The 20,316-nt window shown below is 45.9% G+C and overlaps 1 protein-coding gene across 5 annotated transcripts in view; it reads right to left on the bottom strand.

The window, feature by feature from the left end:
• Positions 1-20,316, bottom strand: part of GATA2 (GATA binding protein 2) — a 31,543-nt gene that overhangs the window by 4,774 nt on the left and 6,453 nt on the right. For 2 of the 5 annotated variants that reach the window (XM_081932092.1, XM_081932096.1), the window contains exons 1-4: positions 11,326-11,620; positions 10,427-10,886; positions 8,603-9,226; positions 5,394-5,572 (exon numbers count right to left, since the gene is read on the bottom strand). In XM_081932092.1, coding sequence (XP_081788218.1) covers positions 5,394-5,572; positions 8,603-9,226; positions 10,427-10,655 — 1,032 coding nt within the window. In that variant the 5' untranslated portion in view covers positions 10,656-10,886; positions 11,326-11,620. Of the gene's footprint in view, positions 1-5,393; positions 5,573-8,602; positions 9,227-10,426; positions 10,887-11,325; positions 11,621-20,316 lie in introns of those variants that run through there. The other 3 variants (XM_081932094.1, XM_081932093.1, XM_081932095.1) reach the window with 2 other exon arrangements.

Here is a 20,316-nt window from a genome sequence, read left to right as displayed (position 1 = left end):
TACAATTCCCAGAATTCTAACTCAACTTCTTAAAACTATTATATCACATGTGAAGAGTGGCAAGTTGGAAAAGGATAAATATGTAGGCCAAGTAGCTGGATTCTAAAGATAACTATTCACACGCTATTCTTCCCTTTTCTTATTTCATCATTTTAATTCATTTTTTTCCAGCCAGCCTCAGAACAGGAGTAGGTAAAAACTGCTTAAAGCAGCAGAACACAAAGCTAAGCACGGGTGAACCTACAGTAGTTCCCTTATCTAGGAAATCTGGACATTAAAATGTCAAAACAGAATCTTGTTTTATATGAAGGGGAGTCTCAAGAAACCCTACAGGATCACTATGAAGAATATTCAAGTTAACTGGTGGGTGAAGTCTCAGATACACTCGGACTGAGGAGCCTAGTGCATGGTCTTTGAGTTGATCCAGCATGAATTTGAATCTCTGCCTCCTGAAGTAATGGACAGTCCTTAGAACTGGAAGCAAAGTCACTTGTGTTTGAGATCCAGGTCCCCTGAGCTGTTAAATCTGCCTAGGAGTTGACCTGCAGTTAGATCCATGTGACTGTGACAGAAGGTATTGTTCCTTTGGCCTCAAAGGAGGGGAGATATAGTCCCATGAGAGGCTGTCACTGGACCTAAGAATCCTAACTGTAGGGTCTGGAAGTTGGGGCGCAGCAATGTAGTGGTTTTCCTCTTTTTCCGTAGTCAACATTGATGGGGAGAGGTCAAGCTTATGATTCCTCATTTGTGGAGTCCCTCAGGGCTTGGTATTTTTGGCCCTTCTGTTGAACATCTACATGACTGCTTTGTGTGATCATGACGTTCCTCTCTCTAGTCAGGAGTCCTTAAATTCATTACTGGATACAGAATCTTAATTATGTTAATATATTGCATTGTCTCATTGCCTCTAACTCCCTTCTGCATTTATTCGTTTGCTATTCTTATGGCGTATTCAAATGCCAAGACATTACAAATATCAGACTTTTAATTAGCAAGTGTATTTTCACCATCACTCATAAAAAACAAGGTAAATTAAACTCTGTGTAAATGCCCCATTTCTGATTAATAAGGACCAAAATGCTTTAATCCTTTCGAAGACAAATTTAATTATTTAATTTTAATAACTTGCAATTTAAGGATTTGGAATATTTAGGCTACTTGTTCCGGTACTTAATACTCCTGCCTCAGCAATCCGATTGTAATAACAGGGATCTATAATGCTACACTGAAGAAGAGTTCAGTATATTTTCTTCCACATAATTATCATGTTTGTAAAGATGATGCAGGGACAGCTGTATCACAGCTTTTGCTTTGGTATATAACTAATAACTGTCTCTTCGTATCTTAAAAGAAGTAAATGAAATTGGCCCCATGAATTTGCTATGCTTTAGCAAACAAATGCCAGCCTAACAGCAGCATCTATTGATTAGCTCATTTGTTCTATAAATCTTTGTATTCAGGCTGAAGTTTTGAGCAGCTTAAATAAATGACCTATACGAATAATACATTGCTGTGCTAATATATGGCAAGATTGCTATGGATTCCAATAGGAATTGCATTAATTTTTTGCTTGGCCCTAAAGGCGGCCAGGGGAGGGGGGGAACGGGACTGATTTTGTACATGAAAGTAAGATTTACATTCAGACAAAATGCCTTTCCCCCTTAAATTAGTTCTTGGCGGAGTGACCCATAACCCTGAAAACAATAGGGTCATTTCAGAAGTTTTGAAGAGTAGAAGAAAATGCACCCTCTCTTTTACAAAAGAATCTTTGGTAAGAAAGGGTTCCTTTTTCAGGAAATATTTTTGCCCCCTCTTTGAGGCAGTATGTGGAAATATAGATGCTTTTTCTCCACGTAAAATATTTAGTCTGTGAGAGAGGACTTTCAAAATCAAATTAATTTCTCTGCTGATTTTGGAAGCAGCCATGCAATAATACCGTTAGCCACTTTATAACCCTGATTTATTGAGAATGTAAATCAGACCAATATTTCTCATCATTTAGATCAGTATAAAGGCTGGTGGGTTCATTCTAACCTTGAGAAAATGGTGAGGGCATGGTCATAAAAGGGGAGAATTTTGATGATTTGGTTCAGAAAACTTCACTGATTTACTAAAAAGGGGAAAACAGCTAGATATAAGGTATCGAATCACCAGAAATCCAACCAACCCTATCTAAAAGTTCCATTTCTCAAAATTCCTCCTCTGTTTACTATCTCCCTTTTTGTGAGCAGCTAAGGTTACTCCCAAATAGAGTCCCAATTACTGTATGCAACAACTCATCTTTTTTATTTGAGACTAAGAAGACGCATTCTTGAAAATAAAGATGGAGCCTGTCCTTCTGCTGTTGGTGTTAAAGCATGACAACTATGCAATTTTAAATCTTATTTTTTTCAAAAATCTCAGACTGAAAAACAGGGAAGAAAGCCCGGGATGTCGCAAGTTGACGTGTCCACAAATAAACGTGGTGAAAGTGTTTTCTTTAATCTAAATTTGGAGTCCCATAAAACAGGCTTTGTTAATACTCTGTCCAATCTACAAGACAATTAATACTATGTTTAGTCTGAAAATGGTGATCATGTCTGAGAATTATGGAAATTGTAGCCTAACAAATCTGAAAACACAAGGCAACTAAGAGAGCCTAATTTTACTATGTATGCCACATATTAATACTCCCCCCCATTATAATATATACTAAGAATTATCTACCTTGCACATTCAATTTTTCATTAATCCTGCACAACTTTCTTTTACAAATTCAAGAATAATAATAAGAGATGTATAAAGATATTCCCTTACTTCAACAAATACTATTACTGACGTCCACTGGTTTCAATGGGACTCACACTAACCCAGGCTGTGTACAACTTTATATAATAGAATCATACAGTAAGAAAGGAAAATCAATGACTGTAACTAGTACACACATTAAAAGGATGTAGGATATAACTGGCCCTTTAAAAATTCAGTACAGCTGAATGTGGCATCTATGTCAAGTAGCAGAATTTAAAATACTTTTAAGGATAACTGAGAATAACAGACACAATCCTTTGGACAATTCTTCTACATAAATCTAATTGGGATTAATTGGCATATAAACAACAACATGAGAGAAGAAAGACTATTATTTTAATTTTTTTAATGTGACAAGGAATACACTGGAGAAGCCGCAATGACATCATTTTGCTAACTAAGAGAGTTTTCTGATGCCCTTTGTAAAAAGCTGCCTTAAAACAAGTTGTATGTTTTGTCCATATAGTTCAGTCTACTCCAAATACCAGTGTGGTCCTGAGGAAAAAAACTCTCCCATGCATCTAATTTTTTTTTCATTTACCAAGAATTGAACCTCCAGCTGTCTGCATGAAAAAAATGTGCTCTACCACTGATCTACAACTACTGCCAATCTGAAAGACTGCAAGCCAGAGAACTTTACCGAGCTGATCCACTGGAAATGCAACAAGGCTTAAACTTGACTACCTAAACCAGTCAAGTATACTTCCTTTTCTTGTTGAAACTCCAGAAAAGGAACTTCTGAGTCTAAAACTGTGTTCCCCAACCCTGGCCACTTGAAGCTGTGTGGACTTCAACATGGCTGACTGGGGAATTCTGGGAGTTGAAGTCCACACATGTTCAAGTGGCCAGGTTTGGGAACACTGAATTAACAGATGCCAAACCAGTGCATCAATTGATGCAACGAGGCTCCTGTTAGAATAGGATAATTCTCTTTCATAGAGCTATAGGCTTAGAATAAGATATATGAATAATCCCCTTTCTATTCGATTTTTTCTTGTTTCAAAATGTGACAAGATAACATCGGGTTTTAAAATGCATCTTATTTTTCATGAGAATGACGACTATATTGATTTGTTCCAAATTTTAAAATTGCCTTCTCTCTGATCCAAAATTTAACACGCACACATACCTCTAGAAGCTCACCTGCTAAAAGCCATACTTGTGAGAATAAAAAAGAAAGAAAGAGCTACAGTATGTTTGCATATTTGGGATTCCTTATTTCTTATCCCAGTGTCCTACTAGACACTGGCCCTTAACTCTGCCCCCTGTCCCGTTTAGTCTGGCATGGAGTTTGCCCTGTCAGAGACAATAACATTTCCCTGTTATCTTAACATTTTTTCTAGTTCTGTCAATCACTTCAGAAGAAAAGTAAGTCATTAAGACAATCGGCCGCTTGAAGTTCTGACCCTCAAAATCCTTTGCATCCTGTCTCAGCATTAGATCATTAGAACCGTTCCTTCAGCCTTAGATTTCATTCTGGAAAAATGTCCCCTGCCAAAGAGCAAAGAGCTTTTTGGTCCCCCTAAATCACATTGTTCCATGTGTGTGCCTCTGTGTGTGTGTGTGTGTGTGTGTGTGTGTGTGTGTGTGTGTGTGTGTTCTCTCCTTTTTTAAACAAATATTTATACAGCAGAGCCTATTTGCAATTTCAAAACAGACTGCCTGAATAGCATGGCCTGCCTATAGAAATGCTTTAAAGCTTTTAGAGTCAGGAAACAGATACACAAAGTTTCCTTATCTTCAGAATACAGATATCCGGATAGGAAACTACTACCAGGAGCTCCACATTTTTTTCAAAAATTAAAAAATCAACAACCCTGATATGAAAATACAAAGTATAGGTGACTCCATGGAAAAACCATCAGCTCTTGAAAAGGGCAATCAAGGGATCGCTTCTAAAGAAGGCTAATGTTAGTTTTATCATGGAATCTCTGACTACAAAACCATCCAAATAATGACAGAAAGAGTTTTGACTCATCTATTATTTTTATACATATATATATATTTAATACTTTCTGTTTTTGGTCACTTTTTGTACTTTTCGGCTGGGAGGGCAGGCAGGCAAGAGTGATTCTTTCAGTTTGAGCGTCCATCTGACCTGTCCAAGAGGTCAAATGAATTAAAGCTGTCTTTTAAGGCAGAATAATGCACAGGAAGAAGTAGGCTGATTTAATTGGGCACGTACTCTCAAACAGGCAGGAATGTGCTGCAAAGATACAGAGAGGCAGAACGTAAGCATGTGAGGCCATGTAAGTCTGCGCCACTGGCCTACTTCATAAGATTGTTGTGCAGGCAATAAATCACTTCTAAAGCTGTAGTCAAGAGTATACGAAGAGTATACAAATGCATATACATATCCCCATATGAAACAGCTACTGTTTTATATCCTGGAGTGTAAATTACTACGGGTGGGACCCTAGCCGCTTGTTCCTAGGCTACTCTGTGACCTCTCAGTGACACAGCCTTCGCGCGCATAGAGTATCTAGCTTCCATGCAAGTTCTGAATCCCACAGCTGGGTCAGCTGGTACCCTCTTCCTTCATATGCAGGAATGGTCCCATGAAACCATTTTGCCCCGAACCTGATAGAGAAACAGGCACCTACCAGTCTCCGCTTAGGTTTAATGAGAGGTCGGTTTTGACCGTTCATTTTGTGGTACAGCCCGCAGGCGTTACACAGGTAATGCCCGGTACCGTCTCTTCTCCAGAGAGGCGTAGCAGTAGCTCCACAGTTGACACACTCTCTGCCTTCTAAATGGAAACACGAAGAAACCGGATTTCTTTCTTTAAAAACAAATTCACAAAAGCTTTTTGCATTGTCCATTTAGGTAGATTCCAGATATCAAAACAGCACGTTATTATTCAATTTTATTTAAAAGGGAGGGAAAAAGACAGGTCAGTGACACAACATTTACAGTGCATACAATAAAGATAAGGGACATGCCGTTTTCAAGCATTTACTTTCTCATGTAACAATAACGCCGTCTAATCTAGACAGTGGTATTTTTTTTATTACAGCTGCCACATGAGAAAACAGACTCTCTTCCAAAATGTAGAGTCATAAGCTGTTCTTTCCTCTCTCTTCTCTCCAACATCTAAGAAGTAATATTGGAACTGAAACAAGAATACACAATCTTTGTTCATTAATGTTTTGGAGTTAGAGAAAAATTCTCTTCCTCTGGCTTGCCCAATTCTCCCCCCACCCCCACCCCCACCCATAAATGTTGCACTCTTTAGAATGAAGCAGAATTCACTTTTGTTTCTGGGCATTCCATATACCCCCATATCCAAAATCGAATTTATTATGCATTCTCTTTGTTATGGGCTTAAGATTGATCTGGCTCAAAATGCTTAAACACGGCTGCTTGTTCAACAGGAGTCTTTTTTTTAAAGGAAAAGGGGGCGTTGGGGGGGGCAAGAATATTAACTAAAAGTTCATTTGTTTGAGGGCAAGGAAATTCTTTGAGCAGAGCTTATGCAAATCATACAGTATTTAATGCAGAGGAAATACACTTTGGCAGTAACTTGAGCTGGCCATACTAAGTTCAGCTGTGTCTGTGTCTCCTTTAATCTATGGAGTGGGTGGTTTTTAAACAGTCCTGGCTGGAGTGAAAAATGAGGGACCTCTGTGAAGCCTGGAGTTCCTAGCTTTTGTCCCTCCTTAAGCAGGAAGCTGCAGGAGTCGCCTTGTCGTGAGTCTTGCTTCTCCTACAAAAACATTAAATGGTCACGAACTTTCCCCAGTTTCATCTACAAGGCAGGATCTCCATTGCAAAATGTAGGGAAACTTCTACATCTAATAAACAGTATAGAATATGTCAAACGAGGACAGGAGTCATGGGAGAAAAGTTGAAACCAAATTTCCCACCTATTCCCATTGCAATGGAGGGCACTTTATAAAAGTAGCTGATTTTTTTTAAAAAAATATTTTATCACTGTTGCATATAACACAAAATTCCAGGATTTCTTTAAAGAGGATGATCCAAACAGAGAATCAACAAAAAGTCCTGTACTTTTCTTGCAATGTTCCTAAAAATAGTCATGTGTCTCTGAATTACTAGCCATGTTGAAAAGAGGTGCAAATGTATCTCGTTTTGTTTTCCTTTGATATCACAATAAATTTCATCTTTACTGATAAAGCCATTACAACAATATTAAATGAATATAAAATATTCTAAGTTTAGTTTCATGTGAGTATTATTTATTACACTGGCTGTCTTTTTAAAAAGAAATCTAAGAGCATGTTTGGCTTGAAATCTGTAAAGGTAAGACAGGCAAGTAAGTTGCAGGTTTAACAAATAGATGAACCAGAGTTAACTAAGACGTATGATGTTCCTCCAGTTTTATTGGATTCATTTAAACTATAATTTTAAAAGGTACTTTGGAAGCCTGCAGTCCTATGTAAACTATGTTTGAACTTTGTTCTTTGTATGTATCTGGAGAAAGCAAAGTTCTGTACAAGTTCTAAGAAAATGACCTTGTAAATTTCAGTTCTTAACAGCTGAGCCTTTATAAAGCCCCTTGTTTAATGAAGATGAACTTTATTGAAAGTTAACAGAAATTTACAATAAAGTTCATCTTTATTAAGCAGTTAACAAATTAACTAAAATTTTCAGTAATGGAGATCCCACCCAAAAGAGTACAAGGCATATCAAGCTTTTCCAATGAATTCATTTGCCCCAGACTTTCATGGGGTTGCATTAAGAGGTTTACCAATATAAACTCTTATCTGCATAATTCTGATCTATGAACTTTGGGTGTCTTTTTTTCCTCCCCATGGATTATGACAGCTTTTGGGCTCAGCAATGAATGAATTCTATGGAGATCAGTGACTGGAACAAAAAGAGAGACCTGGCTTGCCAACTAATTAGCAAAAACTAAAATTATGAACGCTAACAAACTGGAAATGCTCTTGTGCTCCACATTCTCAGAAAAAAACTACTGATAACTTAATTTTGTTACAGGTTTTCACTAAAATGTAGGAATATGAAAATCCATTCAAATCTGATCAGGAAATTTTAAAACTGGCTAGTTATTTTTAAAAGTTTTTAATGCTTATCCTTTAACATATTTAACCACAGATCAAGGAGTGGTTTTTTTTTTTTTTTGAAGAAATGACCCAGCTCCAGAAGCCCACTGATACTTGCAATCATGATTGTTATCTCCCTAGATTATTACAGTTACAGGATCAAAGTGATTCATTTATTTGGAATTATTAAACTAGGACTGAATAGAGAATAGTAGTTAAGCGTTCATTTCAGTTCTGTTAAGATTTGCATGTATTTAAAAAATTAACTACTTCATTAGTCAAAATATATTTTGGGAGAGGACTAGTATTTTGAAATTGGAAAGAAACACGGTCCACATTATCATGTCTAAAATATTTAAATCAAAACGGTTGCTCTTATTAAATACTTGTACAGATTTTTACCGACTTATTTTACCATTCTTATTTTGTGAATGATTTAAAGAGAATAAATCCCGAGTCCTGAAGTTCACAAGGAAGAACAAACCCTTCTCAGGCCCATCCTTATATTAGGGCATCTGTTATTAACAATAGATGGCAATTATTTATAACAGGGGGATTTAATAAACTTACAACATTGATGCCACCCTTATTCAAGAGACAGCAAAGACAAGCAGAGAAGGCTCAAGATGCAAAAACGATTTCCAATTGTGTGGCATTAATTAAATCATTCCCACCAGAAAAACTTTTACCCCACCACTACCCCGGTTCCCCCACCCACCCACCCGCGATTCAAAGGCTGGACGAGTTCAACAAAGTTTTGGGAAGGGGGGGGGCAGCGGTCTTACCTGAGCAGGACCTGGCTTTACTCCTCTGTTTTGGGGTGAAGCTAGAAGCGGGGCCCCCGAGGAAACTGCCCGGGTGGAAGAGGCTGCCGCCGTAGTCGTGGGCAGCGGGCACGTAGGAAGGGTAGGTGGGGATCGGGTGGTGCGTGGAGGGCTGCGCGCCCATGGAAGCGGCCAGACTGCTGCGCAGCGGGCTGGCGCTCTCCATCTTCATGCCGTCGGCCAGGGCCACCTGGTACTTGAGCGGCTCCTTGTCATCTTGCCTGCCGCCGCCGGCCGAAGCGGAGGCCGGCGAGGCGGCGCTGCTGCCGGCGTTGGGGTCCGGCGAGACTTCCTTGGGCGGCGTGGGCGGGAAGCCGAAGAGATGCGAGCCCGAGTGCGAGGCCGGCGTGAGCGAGGAGGCCGAGGCGGCGCTCGAGGCGGCGCTGCTGCCTCCGGGGTAGACCGAGATGGCGCCGGGCGGCGCGCCGGCCGCCGAAGGGTGCAAGGGCCCCTTGGTGAAAGGGTTCACCGTCCACGGGTTGTGATGGTGAGCCGCCGAGAGCGCCGCTTTGCCGCTGTCCAGCCAAGGCAGGCCGGGGCTGTGGAGCAAGTGAGGCCGGCACATTTGGCCGCCGGTCAGACGGGCTGGGAAAGGAGGAAAAGGCGCCAGTCAGCCAGGCCGAAGCCTGGGGTAAAAAAAAAAGTTGTCTCCTACTCTCTCTCCACCCACCCCCCACTTCCAAGGTTTTCCTCCTGCTGGAGCAGGGCTTAGTGGGCACGCAGACGGGGCCCCCTCCCCTCCTTGACCTGTCCGTCCCAGACCCGCCAACGTGAAGCTCCGCTCCCAAATCACCCACGCGGGTCGGAATTGGAGGAGGCAGCGGCTCAGCTGCCTTTTCCGCCCTTCCCTTGAACCCGCGGAGGGGAGCCGGCTGAAATGCGGGGGGCCCCCACTTCTCCCGCAAAAATAAATTAGGCAAAACGTTGTTTTTTTTTAAAGATGCGGGTTTCAAAAGCCATCTAGTAGGACCTCCTCGGGGGAAATTAGAGCAGAAAAAGTATGCCAATACGTATACTTTGTCCATTGCCTCTTCTCCTTCTCCACCCCAGTTCAGCTGCCCCCCCCTCCACTCTTGATCAAGCGTAAGTGAGGGAAAGCAGAGCCGGGCAGGCGTCTTAGAGCGCCCCACTGCTCCACCATCGGAGGCCAAAACTAGGTGGAACGTGGAGGGAAGTAAAGCGTCAACGCGAGTAAGCTGACAAGCCAAGAACAGGCGTCTCCCCCAGCTACCCCCCAACTCCCCACGCTTGCCGCTGCTTCCCAAAGAGGCGTGCAGACAGGCGGCGTGCGAACGCTGTTTTGTATGGGGTCTGTTTTGCGATTATTTTTCCAGTTTTCCAAAAAATTGAGTTCTTGGAACCCCCACAGTTTTTCTACAGCCACTGACAAACGTGGGTTTTTTTTAAATGTTTCAAATTACGTTAAGACTTCGTATCCGGGCCTGGAAAAAAAACCGGGCCTGTCTTGCGGCTGCGAAATGCATTTAATAACCCTCTCTTCCTCCACGCACAAGGACGTCGCTTCCCTTTTCTCTTCTCCCCCACCCACCCCCAGCCCCGCAGCCGATTAAAAGCCGCGCTCAAACTGGCGACCTAAGGCTTTTTACCCTCCCTGGGATTCAAAGCCCACCCTGGGCTCCCCCCCCCCCTCTCTTCTCCTCTCTTTACTGCCGCTTTGCCAGAGACCTCCCGGCCGCTTCTCCAACCGAGATCATCAGCAGGAGGAGGCCGAAAGCAGAAAACGGGAAGCGAGGAAAGGGGGCAACGGGGGAAGCCAACATTTACCGTGTGCCTGGCTGTAGGAAACTCTGGCTCTCGCGTGGGCCGAGTTGGCGTAATACGGGTTGCCCTGGGAGTCCAGGTGGTTAAAAAAGACGTCCACTTCGTCCGGAGGTAGGAGCTGCGCCGGTTCCATGTAGTTGTGAGCCAGTCCCGGGTGATGAGTCTCCGGGTGCTGCCCGTTCAGCACGGCGTGATGGGCCATCCAGCGTGGCTGGTCCGTAGCTACCTCCATTTCGGTGGGTTGCTTCCCACTCCGCCCCTAGGGCCCCCCCGCCACTCTCCGACCCCAAACCGTTTTGCCTTTAGTTTCGTTTGGCTTCAAATCGCAGAGATCTCAGAAGCGGCGAGGTGGCCTTGGAAGGGGAAGGGGGGGAAAAGGAGGGAAAGAAGCAAAGGTGTCTCTCTTTTGAAGGCGGGAAGCTGCGGGGAGCGGTTCCGGTTGCCACACGCTTGGGATCGCCACCTGTAAGAAGGAGGGAACGATGAGTACGCGGCGGGCCTTTGGAAGGGGTTGCACTGAAGAGACCGCGGCAGGGACTCAGGGAAACGCGGAAGAGGGGGGGAGGCAGGCACAAGAGCACAGCGAAAGCGATCCCATTGGGTCCACCGCACTCTCTGTCCCCTCCCCGGCCTTTGCATCCTCGTTTTAGGCTGCCCTCGCCGCGAATAACACGGCCAGAACGACCTTCTAACAATACGAGACAGAAGGCAGATCTCTGATCTACATTTGCCTATAGTTCAGGCTGACATTTTCCAAAAGGTCCTAAAAGTGGGTTAAGAAACTGTAAAGCATTTCTATTTCTGCAAAATAAAAACCAGGCATCGCTTCTCTCTCCCCCCCACACCCGCCTCACCCCCCCCACCCCCATACCAACCCGCATTCAGCTCATCAACATACTTACAAGATCTTTCCAAGCAGACTGAATCCAACTCCAAATGTTTGAAAAGTTTCTTTAGGTTGTAGAGGGGGGGCGGGGGAGGGGGGTGACGGATGATTGTTTGGAGGATGGAAATGCAAAAAAAAAAAAATAGTGTGGGAGGGAGAGTCGAAGGAGAGCGCGAGAGAGAGGAGGATTGGATGGAGGCTCTTACTCAGATGGCAAGCTCCACTTATTCTGGCCTTTTTTGTAACATCCCCAAAGCATCCTGTGTCAGCTCTGGCGCCAGCTGGACTCAGTTCAGTAGACATGAACTAGGGGCTACGCACAGGCTAAGAACCTCCGTCCAGCCAATCAGCAGTTCGGCGTCTAGTCTCGCCTTGCGATTGGCCCCAGAAAAATCCATTCCCTCGTTTTGCTCCAAACAGCTAAAAAGTGCTGAACCCGCCAAAGAGAAAGACGCTTGCCACCGCCGCCCCCTTCCCCCCCCGCCTCCCCCCCAACCGCGCGCGCACACCCACCCACTCTGCACTGCCTTTTCGACTTCTCTCTGCGATAACTTCTGAGACAGCCCCACTCCAGCTTTCTCCTCTATCAGAGGAGCTTCTTTTTAAAAAAGAACAAGAAAATAAAAACCAAGAGGATTTCAACCAACTTGAGTGCCCACATCGAAGTTTTATAAAGTCCGCGGCGGGCACTAAATAACCCCAAGTGGTTTGAGGGAGGTGGTTAAGACTTTGAGCAAAGGTATTTCACCAGGTGCAGCTGGGAGGCAGAGTAAAGGATGAAGAATAGGGGAGGGGAATTACGAAATATCCCACAGGTTTGAAAAACAGAATATTTGCTAGAGACCCTTTCTTTCCCCTCCCCTCGCAAAAAAAAATCCTACTGACCACCCAACATTTTAAAAAGATATATATTTTTTGCATTAATGTGCTTGATTTAAGTCAAACACTTCTGTTAGGTAGTTTATGAAAATACACCACAAGTGAAACTTGAAGTTGGTGTTTAAGGTGTGAATAAAATCTTTAATTTTAGGATCATATTATGCACACCCAGTTTCTTTCCCCTCCAGTTGTAGTAGGTAGCTCATTGTATTTGTATGATTTCACTCTCTAGAATTGCAACTTTCATGAGCCTCTTGCCTAGACACAAATGTGATTAGTTGTGGAAGAAGTAAATACATTCAAGGCTTGTACTGAAGTGTATTTTTTCTTCCGAAGCGGTAAGAAACGGCTCCCTTATTTGAAATACAATAGCTTTATAGTAGAAAACAAAATACAACACAAGTAGGCAATTTGGAAGTAATTATAGGTATGACTCTTGAGTATAAATAAGTATAATTCTTAATTTTTGTTAAAAAAAACTTATTTTGGTTTAGACAGAAATACCAGATTTACTTTGAAAACATAAGTCTTTAGGAAAACAGCCTTTATGTAAACAAACACACAAAACCAACTGGAACTAATACCTGATCTACAATTTCCTTGCACCCAATAAGGTCCAAGGAAATCAGGACATATGCAGGTCAAAAAGAAACATCAAATCAATGTTATTTTATTTTTTTTACTTCTTATACTGACCGAAGGCGGTTTGACAGAATGGGCCCTCCTATTTATAAATTCAAGAGGTCTTTTAGCTATCTGAGGATAGAGTCTAGCGACCTTGTGTTTTAAAGCCCTCGAAATCTTCTTTCTGCTGGCTGAAAAATGGACTTTCAGCCTCTCCGCTTAAGAAACGGCTCCTAACAGCCGCCAGTCGGGTGGCTAGAAAGATCTGGCGGGCCGATTCCGTAGCTTTCGCTCGGCGCCTTCCAAGGTAAGACAAACCGACGAGGAAGGATCGCTTCGAAACCCATAAAACAACGGATTGGCGAAAAACCTGTTTCGGAATAATTCACCCCCTTCAAATCAAATACCAATAATTTGGCGGCATTTTTTTTACATTAAGCCACTTAGTATGACTAAGTCGGGTTTTCTCTCCCCCCCCCCCCCAATCGTATTGATAGCTAATGTCCCCTTTTTAAAAAAACAGCAAAACAAGGAATGGAGGCTGCCACCCACCCTCCTCCTGGGGAGAATCTTCCCTGAGCTTTCTCTCTCTCCTTGCCCACCGGCACAGAGGGCTTAATCCTCGGAGTAGCAGCGCCTTGGTTGTCTCCGAGCCTCGAGGAAGGACGCGGCCCTCTGGCTCCTCGTGTTCTTCCTGGCTCCAAATCTGATCCCCAGTCCTTCTTCTAAGAGCCCGGCACATTTGGCGAGCCCGGTCCAATCGCTTCGCCCGCCCCTCGCCCTTTGAAAGGTGGCTTCTTCTGCGTTTCAAGGGCGGCGGGAGAGTAGAAGAGGGGGGGGGCTCCCTCCAGTTCTCCCTACCAGCGAAAAGGAGCAAAGGGCTCCTTCCAGGATCGCGCCGGGTTGGCCCGGCTCCTGTTTATTAGAGGAGGTCGGATTCCCCTTCGCTCCTTCTCCCAATAAAGGAAGCAGCAGGAATTCCTCCCCACTCCTCCGTCCTCCGCTTCCTAAGCTTTTAATGCTGGATGGGCAGCGAGATGGAAGGATTTATATCGTTTTGGGAGGGGGGTTTATCTCTTCCACCGCAGAGCCCTGGGGATGCCGGGCAAGAGTTGTACAAAATTTCGAACTTCCAGGAAACTCTCACTCTTTACCGGACTGAGGATATTTTTTAATATATCCATTGTTGTATTCACCCGATTCCATTTTAATGACAGCCTAGTACTTCCGTCTGTTCCCCTTTCAGGGGTGCTTCTGAAGACTCTGCTCGCACACGTCCGCGGCTGCCATTCACGTCCGCCACTTGTGGCCGGATTATCGGGGGGCCTCTCGCCTCTCCCCGCGCATACTTTAGCAACGGCTCATCACCTCGGGTTTTGCTACGCAAATCCCCCCTTTGCATACATACCCAGAAAAAAAATCCCCTAGCCAAACGTAGATGGTTGTGAGGAGCGGGAACTCCTGGTAGGCAGCGAATGAGTCGTGGACGGAGTTCTCTCCGTATTTGTAACCCCCACCCGGCAATGGGGTGGGTGGGTAGATGAAAGGGGTGGGTAGATCACGGAGATTCACGGCAAATAAGCCCAGTGACTTCTTTGTTCCTTTCCTCATTAAACTATACCTTAGATTTTTCCTTTCACTTTCGCGCAGCCCCAATCCTAGGTGCTTTTGAGTAAATTTAACACAGCTTAATCCCCCCTAGTCAGGGTGTTTAATATGTCCCCTTTTCCTTTCCGTTGTCGTCGTTTGTCTCTGCCTTCCCTTGCGCAATCGGGGCAGGATTTAACCCATTTCGGTTAAAAGTGCGGATAGAACTTCTGACAGCAAAATCAACTCTCCTTCCCGCTCTTCGCCAGCCCCTCTCTTTGGATCCCCTCCTTATTCCCAAAGGGAGGTGGGATCGGTTGCTGCATCCGAAGCTAAACTGGCGCGAAGGGTGGCAAAGAAAGGAGGGAGCCGGTTTGCAGAGCAAGCGAAGATGCGCTTGTTGAAGCCGATCTCAACGAAGTTGCCCAGAGTTTCTTCTCAACGCAAAAAAGAAAAATCCCAGCTCTCCTCCCCCCCCCCCCATCCCGCCCCGCCGCGCGCTTTTTCTCCAGGAGAGGATTCCTTTCTTTTTATTTTGGCCCCTTGGCCCCTTTCCTGTTCCGGAAAGCAGGCAGGCAGGCAGGCCCTGGGCTAGGCGGAGATTTGAAGAGGCGACTGTAGGCCTTTCTGACTCTTGCCTGCTCTTCGGAATCCTGAAAGGCGATCAGATCAACCAGAACTCACCCACAGCAGAGACCCAGGTTCTCCCACCTGTAGGTAGGACAGCGTGGAAAGGCAGAGTGGAAGATCCAGTTAGGAACGGGAGAGAAATCCGGTGTGATGCCATCCTATAAAACCAGAGTACTTTCATTCTCTGAGGCCTCAGGAGAAAAGGTACCCAGGCGCCTAACACAGGCTGGCCCGCACACACAGAAATTCACCGCGTTCTTTGCAAAGGATCTTCCTGAGAAGACTGTTTCTCGGCTCAAAATCGTTTGTTTCTTTCTAGAATAAAACTTTTCAGTGATCCTGGGAACAAGTGCCCTGCCTATCTGTCTGTCTTTCCCTCTTTTAGGGAAAGTGATGCAGTATGATTTACAACAATGGAGCTTGTGGCATCTTTTAAAGTCTAAAAAAGATTAATTGTGGCAGATCAGGCGCCTCCGTCGTTGTAAATTAGGGATTACCTAAAGCAACCTTAGATCTATTTATGCTCCAGAAAACCAGATTACCTTAAGCAAAGCAGGATCTGCAGAGAATTGCAACTTTTCTCCCAGAAGGAGATTAAGAAACTGGGGGTCTGAATTCATCCCAAATCTACCAGAAATGCCCAACACAGTTTTCTTCCTTTGTCACCCTGAGCGTTACCTAATTTTTGAAAAACAAACCACCATCACCTTTTGGTAACAGTTGGGAAGAACTCACACAAACTCTTCCAAAATGCAACATCCTTGTGTCAAGTGACTCTTCCCAGTCTCTTCTTAAGAGCTAAACACACAAGGTAAACCCGGAAATCAATCAGCTTTTAAACTTATGGACCAGCTTAATAGGTTCGTTTTTTTAAGCCACTTGTACCCTAAGAAAAGTTCAAGTTTCACCACTTGTGGACCAAATATCGGGGTGAGGGGGGGTGAGGCTATTTTTAAAATGGATGCTTGATTGTTTTAAATGGGGCTTAAGCGTGAATCATATCCACCAAAATATAACAGGGGAAGAAACTACACACTTCTTCCCAGTAGCAGAATTGATATCCAATATTAGCAGTAAACACAAAGGGGTGAGATCTATCGTGACCCTGATATTGGCCTGCTGGCTATTACTTGAAGCCCTTCCCTACCCCCACCCCCACCCCCACCCAGCCTGGCCTTCCTTCCACTTCTCTTAACATTCCCCGGACTTATAAACAGAAAGCAGCTATGGCGCCTTTTATTTAGGGTCACTAAAGGAGATATAATCCATTTTGTATAAATTCATGGGTGTAAATGAAACGAGTGTCAGTATGAATTATCTATCTAGGATAAAATGAGCAGGAGAGTGAAACGGGGCAGGCAAACAACAACAACAACAACAAAATCTTTCAACTCTTTCAAACGCTAGCATTCTATTGGAGCAGTGGGGGAGAGAATGTGTCAACTTTCAGTTTAGGCAGGACTCTTCTTCTTCCCTTTTTCTCCTTCTTTTCCCCTAAGAGTCCTGTGCATCTGGAAAGCTTGCAGCTTTGCCCACTGGACGAAATGGAAATGGTGGCTCTCCCACCCACCCACCCCCGCCCGCCATACACCCACCCCTCTCTCTCTCCCTCCCTCCCTCCCCCCTCCCCCCCTCCCTCGGCATAATCTTCCCAATGCACTTCTAGGTGATCTTGGACAAGAATGAAATGGATTCTCTCCTTATATGGCGATACGGTCGGTGCAGAGCACACACAGTCATCGAAAGCGGTGTAGCTTACGTACATTGTGCGTGTGTCCGAATCGGCGGCGCTGATGAAGCAGGCAGCGCCCTTCCCAGAGTAGTTGAGGTGGCAATTCAATTTTGGGATGGAAAGTAAGAAAAGGCTTTCCGAGGGAGAGAATTTGGGGAAGCTGAAATCAGGTAGCTTGACCCCCTATTGACGGGAAGATGGTTAGGCTAGGTTAAAATCCCCAATACCTGTAGGACGTATGTAACCCCGCATTCCCGCGATAGAGGGGGAGGAGGGGGAAAGCAAGCTATTTTTGCTAAACCTTCACTTTAGGGCCAAAGATTTGGGGAAATAGGAAGCCAACAACTTGACAGTCTGGGCTAAATTAGCCTCCTCCGTGGACATTTTCCACACGAAGCAAGGAAAGGCGGGTCCTTTACCTCTCTCCTGCCTTCGGAGCCTGCATAATGGGAGAGAGAGAGAAAAGCCCACCTTTCCCCGAAGGGAGGGGAAAACGGAGGATTGACAGCCAGCAACCGGGCAATCGGAATCTAGTTCTCCCAACCAGGCGGCCCCAATCTGACGTCACCCGCCGCTGCCAAATTCGCCCGGAAATGAACTTGTTAATAATAAGCCCCCCAAACGCTACCGCTACGCAGCCCTTCGCTGCCTTCCTTCTCCCCCCTCCCCCCCAAAAAGCAGCCAGGGATCTTCTGAACCCTCGGCCACTCTTCTCCCGCCCGCTTGTTGCCTCTCGGTCACCTTCCCATCTAGACAAAACAATTCCAGATTCTAAAACAAGGCAGGCGGGAAGGAGCTCTCGACCCTCTGCCTCCCCCCCCCCCCGCGCCCCTTCTTCTGCCCTCGAGCTTCCTAGCGGGCATCCCGCCCCGAGTCGCCAAGGGGAGAAGGGCGAGTGCGGGGGAGGGAAGGAACCCCTGCTGGAACGGGGACGCTGCCTCTTTGAATTCCTTTCCAGCCTCCTCCGCTGCCCCCCGCCTCCCCCGCCCTTTGCATGTTATTCCCAGCAAAGATCTCCTTCCAAAGCAGAGAGGAGCCGCCAAACTCCGGGAGGCGGGAGGGGGGGTACCGGTGTGGCAAATGCCCCCCGACCCACGAAGCCCTCCTGCGACAGAAGCACGGAGGCCGAGCCGGGGCTGCGAAGGCATCCACGCGGCCAGACCAGGCCACTCCTCTTTTCCCACGGCTGGAAACCGAGAAGACAAGCGACATTCCTGCCAGCAGATCCTGCCCGGCAGATGGGAGGTCTGGGAGTGGAGTCTAGAAGGCGCCTCTTGCCCTTCAGGGTCATTGGACGCCTGGGGACAAAAGGTGCCGCTTGGACCGCAGCACATCCACCGCCGGCCCTAGCTTGCAAGGCGAGCAAGCCGCTCCCGGGCCCGGAGGCTGCTGCTGCTTGCTGCTGCTGCTGCTTTTCCCCCAGTCCCCTTTCCAAACCAACCTTTCTGGTTTTCCACCAGGCTTCTGCTTCTCATCCGAACTTCACAGTCCCCCTGCTCGAGCTAAGCACGCACAAAGACCCACACATGTTGAGGTGGTAATTGGTGCGCGCGCGCGTCTGTGCGCGCGCTTGGGGGGGGGGGTCGAAACAATGCAGCAGCAGCAGCAGCAGCAGCAGCAACCGCCAGGAAAGTGACATTCGGAAACGGCAGGCTCGGATCTACCAAATTGAGAGTCCAGAAAGGAGGTGCTTAGGGAGACAAGATCCCATCTCTACCCGAGACCCCTTGCCTTGGAATCGGTGGACAAAACCAGTCCAGCCCGAGTGGACAGACAATTCAGCAAGACAGCAAAGGACTAAAGAAAACTCGCCTACTACCTCTGCTTTCCAGACATGGAGGAGAGAGAAACTGCCCTTTTTAATTCTCTTCCCTCTTCTTTTCATCATCGTATAACCAAGGGTTGTTTCAAATAAAAAGGTGTGAAAGAAAAGGCGTCCTTATTTAAGGAATCCCTGAAAATAAGGCTCAAGCAAAAAAAAAAAAAAGTTCATAAACATTTTGATCTGGGCATCTTTCTCCCCCTGCCCGCTTCCAGGTTAAACAACGCCGCCGCGAGATTCAGGGGCCAAGAGAGCAAGATTTGAATTCCGAAGGGAGCCAAGGTTTTGCATTAGTTGTCACCAAACATTCCAGCAACCATATCGAGATGATCACTGAAATCTGATGGGATAAGAGGAAACGTCACCGCTGCATCCCTCCGGCTAACGGCACCATTCGCTTAATCCTGACATTAATACATTCGTAGCAATCTATTATCAATTAAAATCATTTTTTTAAAAAAAAATAATTATCACACTTCCCCCACAGGCAACAGGCCTGCGCTTTCTGTGGGGAAGGGGAGAAGGTTTGTTTTAGGCAAGTGATAAAATCTCAGTTAACGAGCTGATAATTCGCCCTTGTTTGTTGTAAAAGACAAATTGTAAAGATTAATCAAGCCGGCTGATTTATGGGAGGGGGGAGGGAGAGAGAGACCCTAAGACTGCCCAAGAAACTCCCCTGAAGCTGCGGGTCAAGTTATCCTACCACCCAATTCTTGATCAGCGCTAAATTAGGGCCCCTTCTCTATGACAAAACTGGGCACCCGCAGGCAAAGGAAAAGGCACCCTGCTGCAAACATGTATTAAAAGGCAAAACAAAGCAAAAAAAAAAAAAAACACCACCCCCAACTCTCCCTTTCAAGCTTTCAACCATTCAGAATTTGCAACGTTATTCGGGTTACTGTTGCTGCTCTTGCTACAATAAGTATCATTACCATCATCATCATCACCACCATCGATATTGTTACTAGTATCACAGCTGCCCTTTCTTTTTCTTTTTCAAACACCAGCAATGGAGGCGGCCACCCTCCTTCCTTCCCTAGTTTAAGGGGAGAATCTTCCTTGAGCTTTCTTTCTTTCTCTCTCTCTCCTTGCCCACCGGCAAAGGGTTTAATCCCCGGAGCAGTAGCTCCGCGGTTGTCTCCGAGCCTCGAGGAAGGACGCGGCCCTTCACGTTCCTTGTGCTCTTCCTGGCTCCGGATCAGATCCCCAGTCCTGCTTCTAAGAGTCCAGCAATTTGGCGAGCCCGATCCAATCGCTTCGCCTGCCCCCCGCCCTTTAAAAGCTGGCATTTTCTGCGTTTCAAGGGCGGCGGGAGAGGAGAAGAAGAAGAAGGGAAGGGGGCTCCCTCCGGTTCTTCCCTACCAGCGAAAAGGAGCAAAGGGCGCCTGCCAAGATCGCGCCTGGTTTAGTGGAGATCGGATCCTCGCCTTCTTCGCAACCAGGGAAGCTGCGCGCTCTTCCTTAAACGTCTTTCTTCCAGTCCCCAAGCGGGGAGCCACCGGGGGCTCTTCGCGGCTCTGGTTCTGCGAGGCGAGGAGTCCTGACCCGGGCGGCGATGGTGGGAGTGGGGACGGGGACGACAACGACTTCTCTTTTCAATGCCTCCGCGCAGCCAACTCCGAACAAAGAAGCCGCCGAGCAGGATGTTTTCTGGTCCGTGAAGGCGGCGCGTTGTGGGGCCTCTGATTGAATTAGTTCCCTTGTCGCTGAAACCCGCAACGCAGAGCTTCAGA

This window comes from Natrix helvetica (genome assembly GCF_964273705.1).
Source record: "Natrix helvetica genome assembly, chromosome: 1".
Lineage (NCBI taxonomy): Eukaryota > Metazoa > Chordata > Lepidosauria > Squamata > Natricidae > Natrix > Natrix helvetica.
This window is presented reverse-complemented; position numbering and strand designations above follow the sequence as displayed.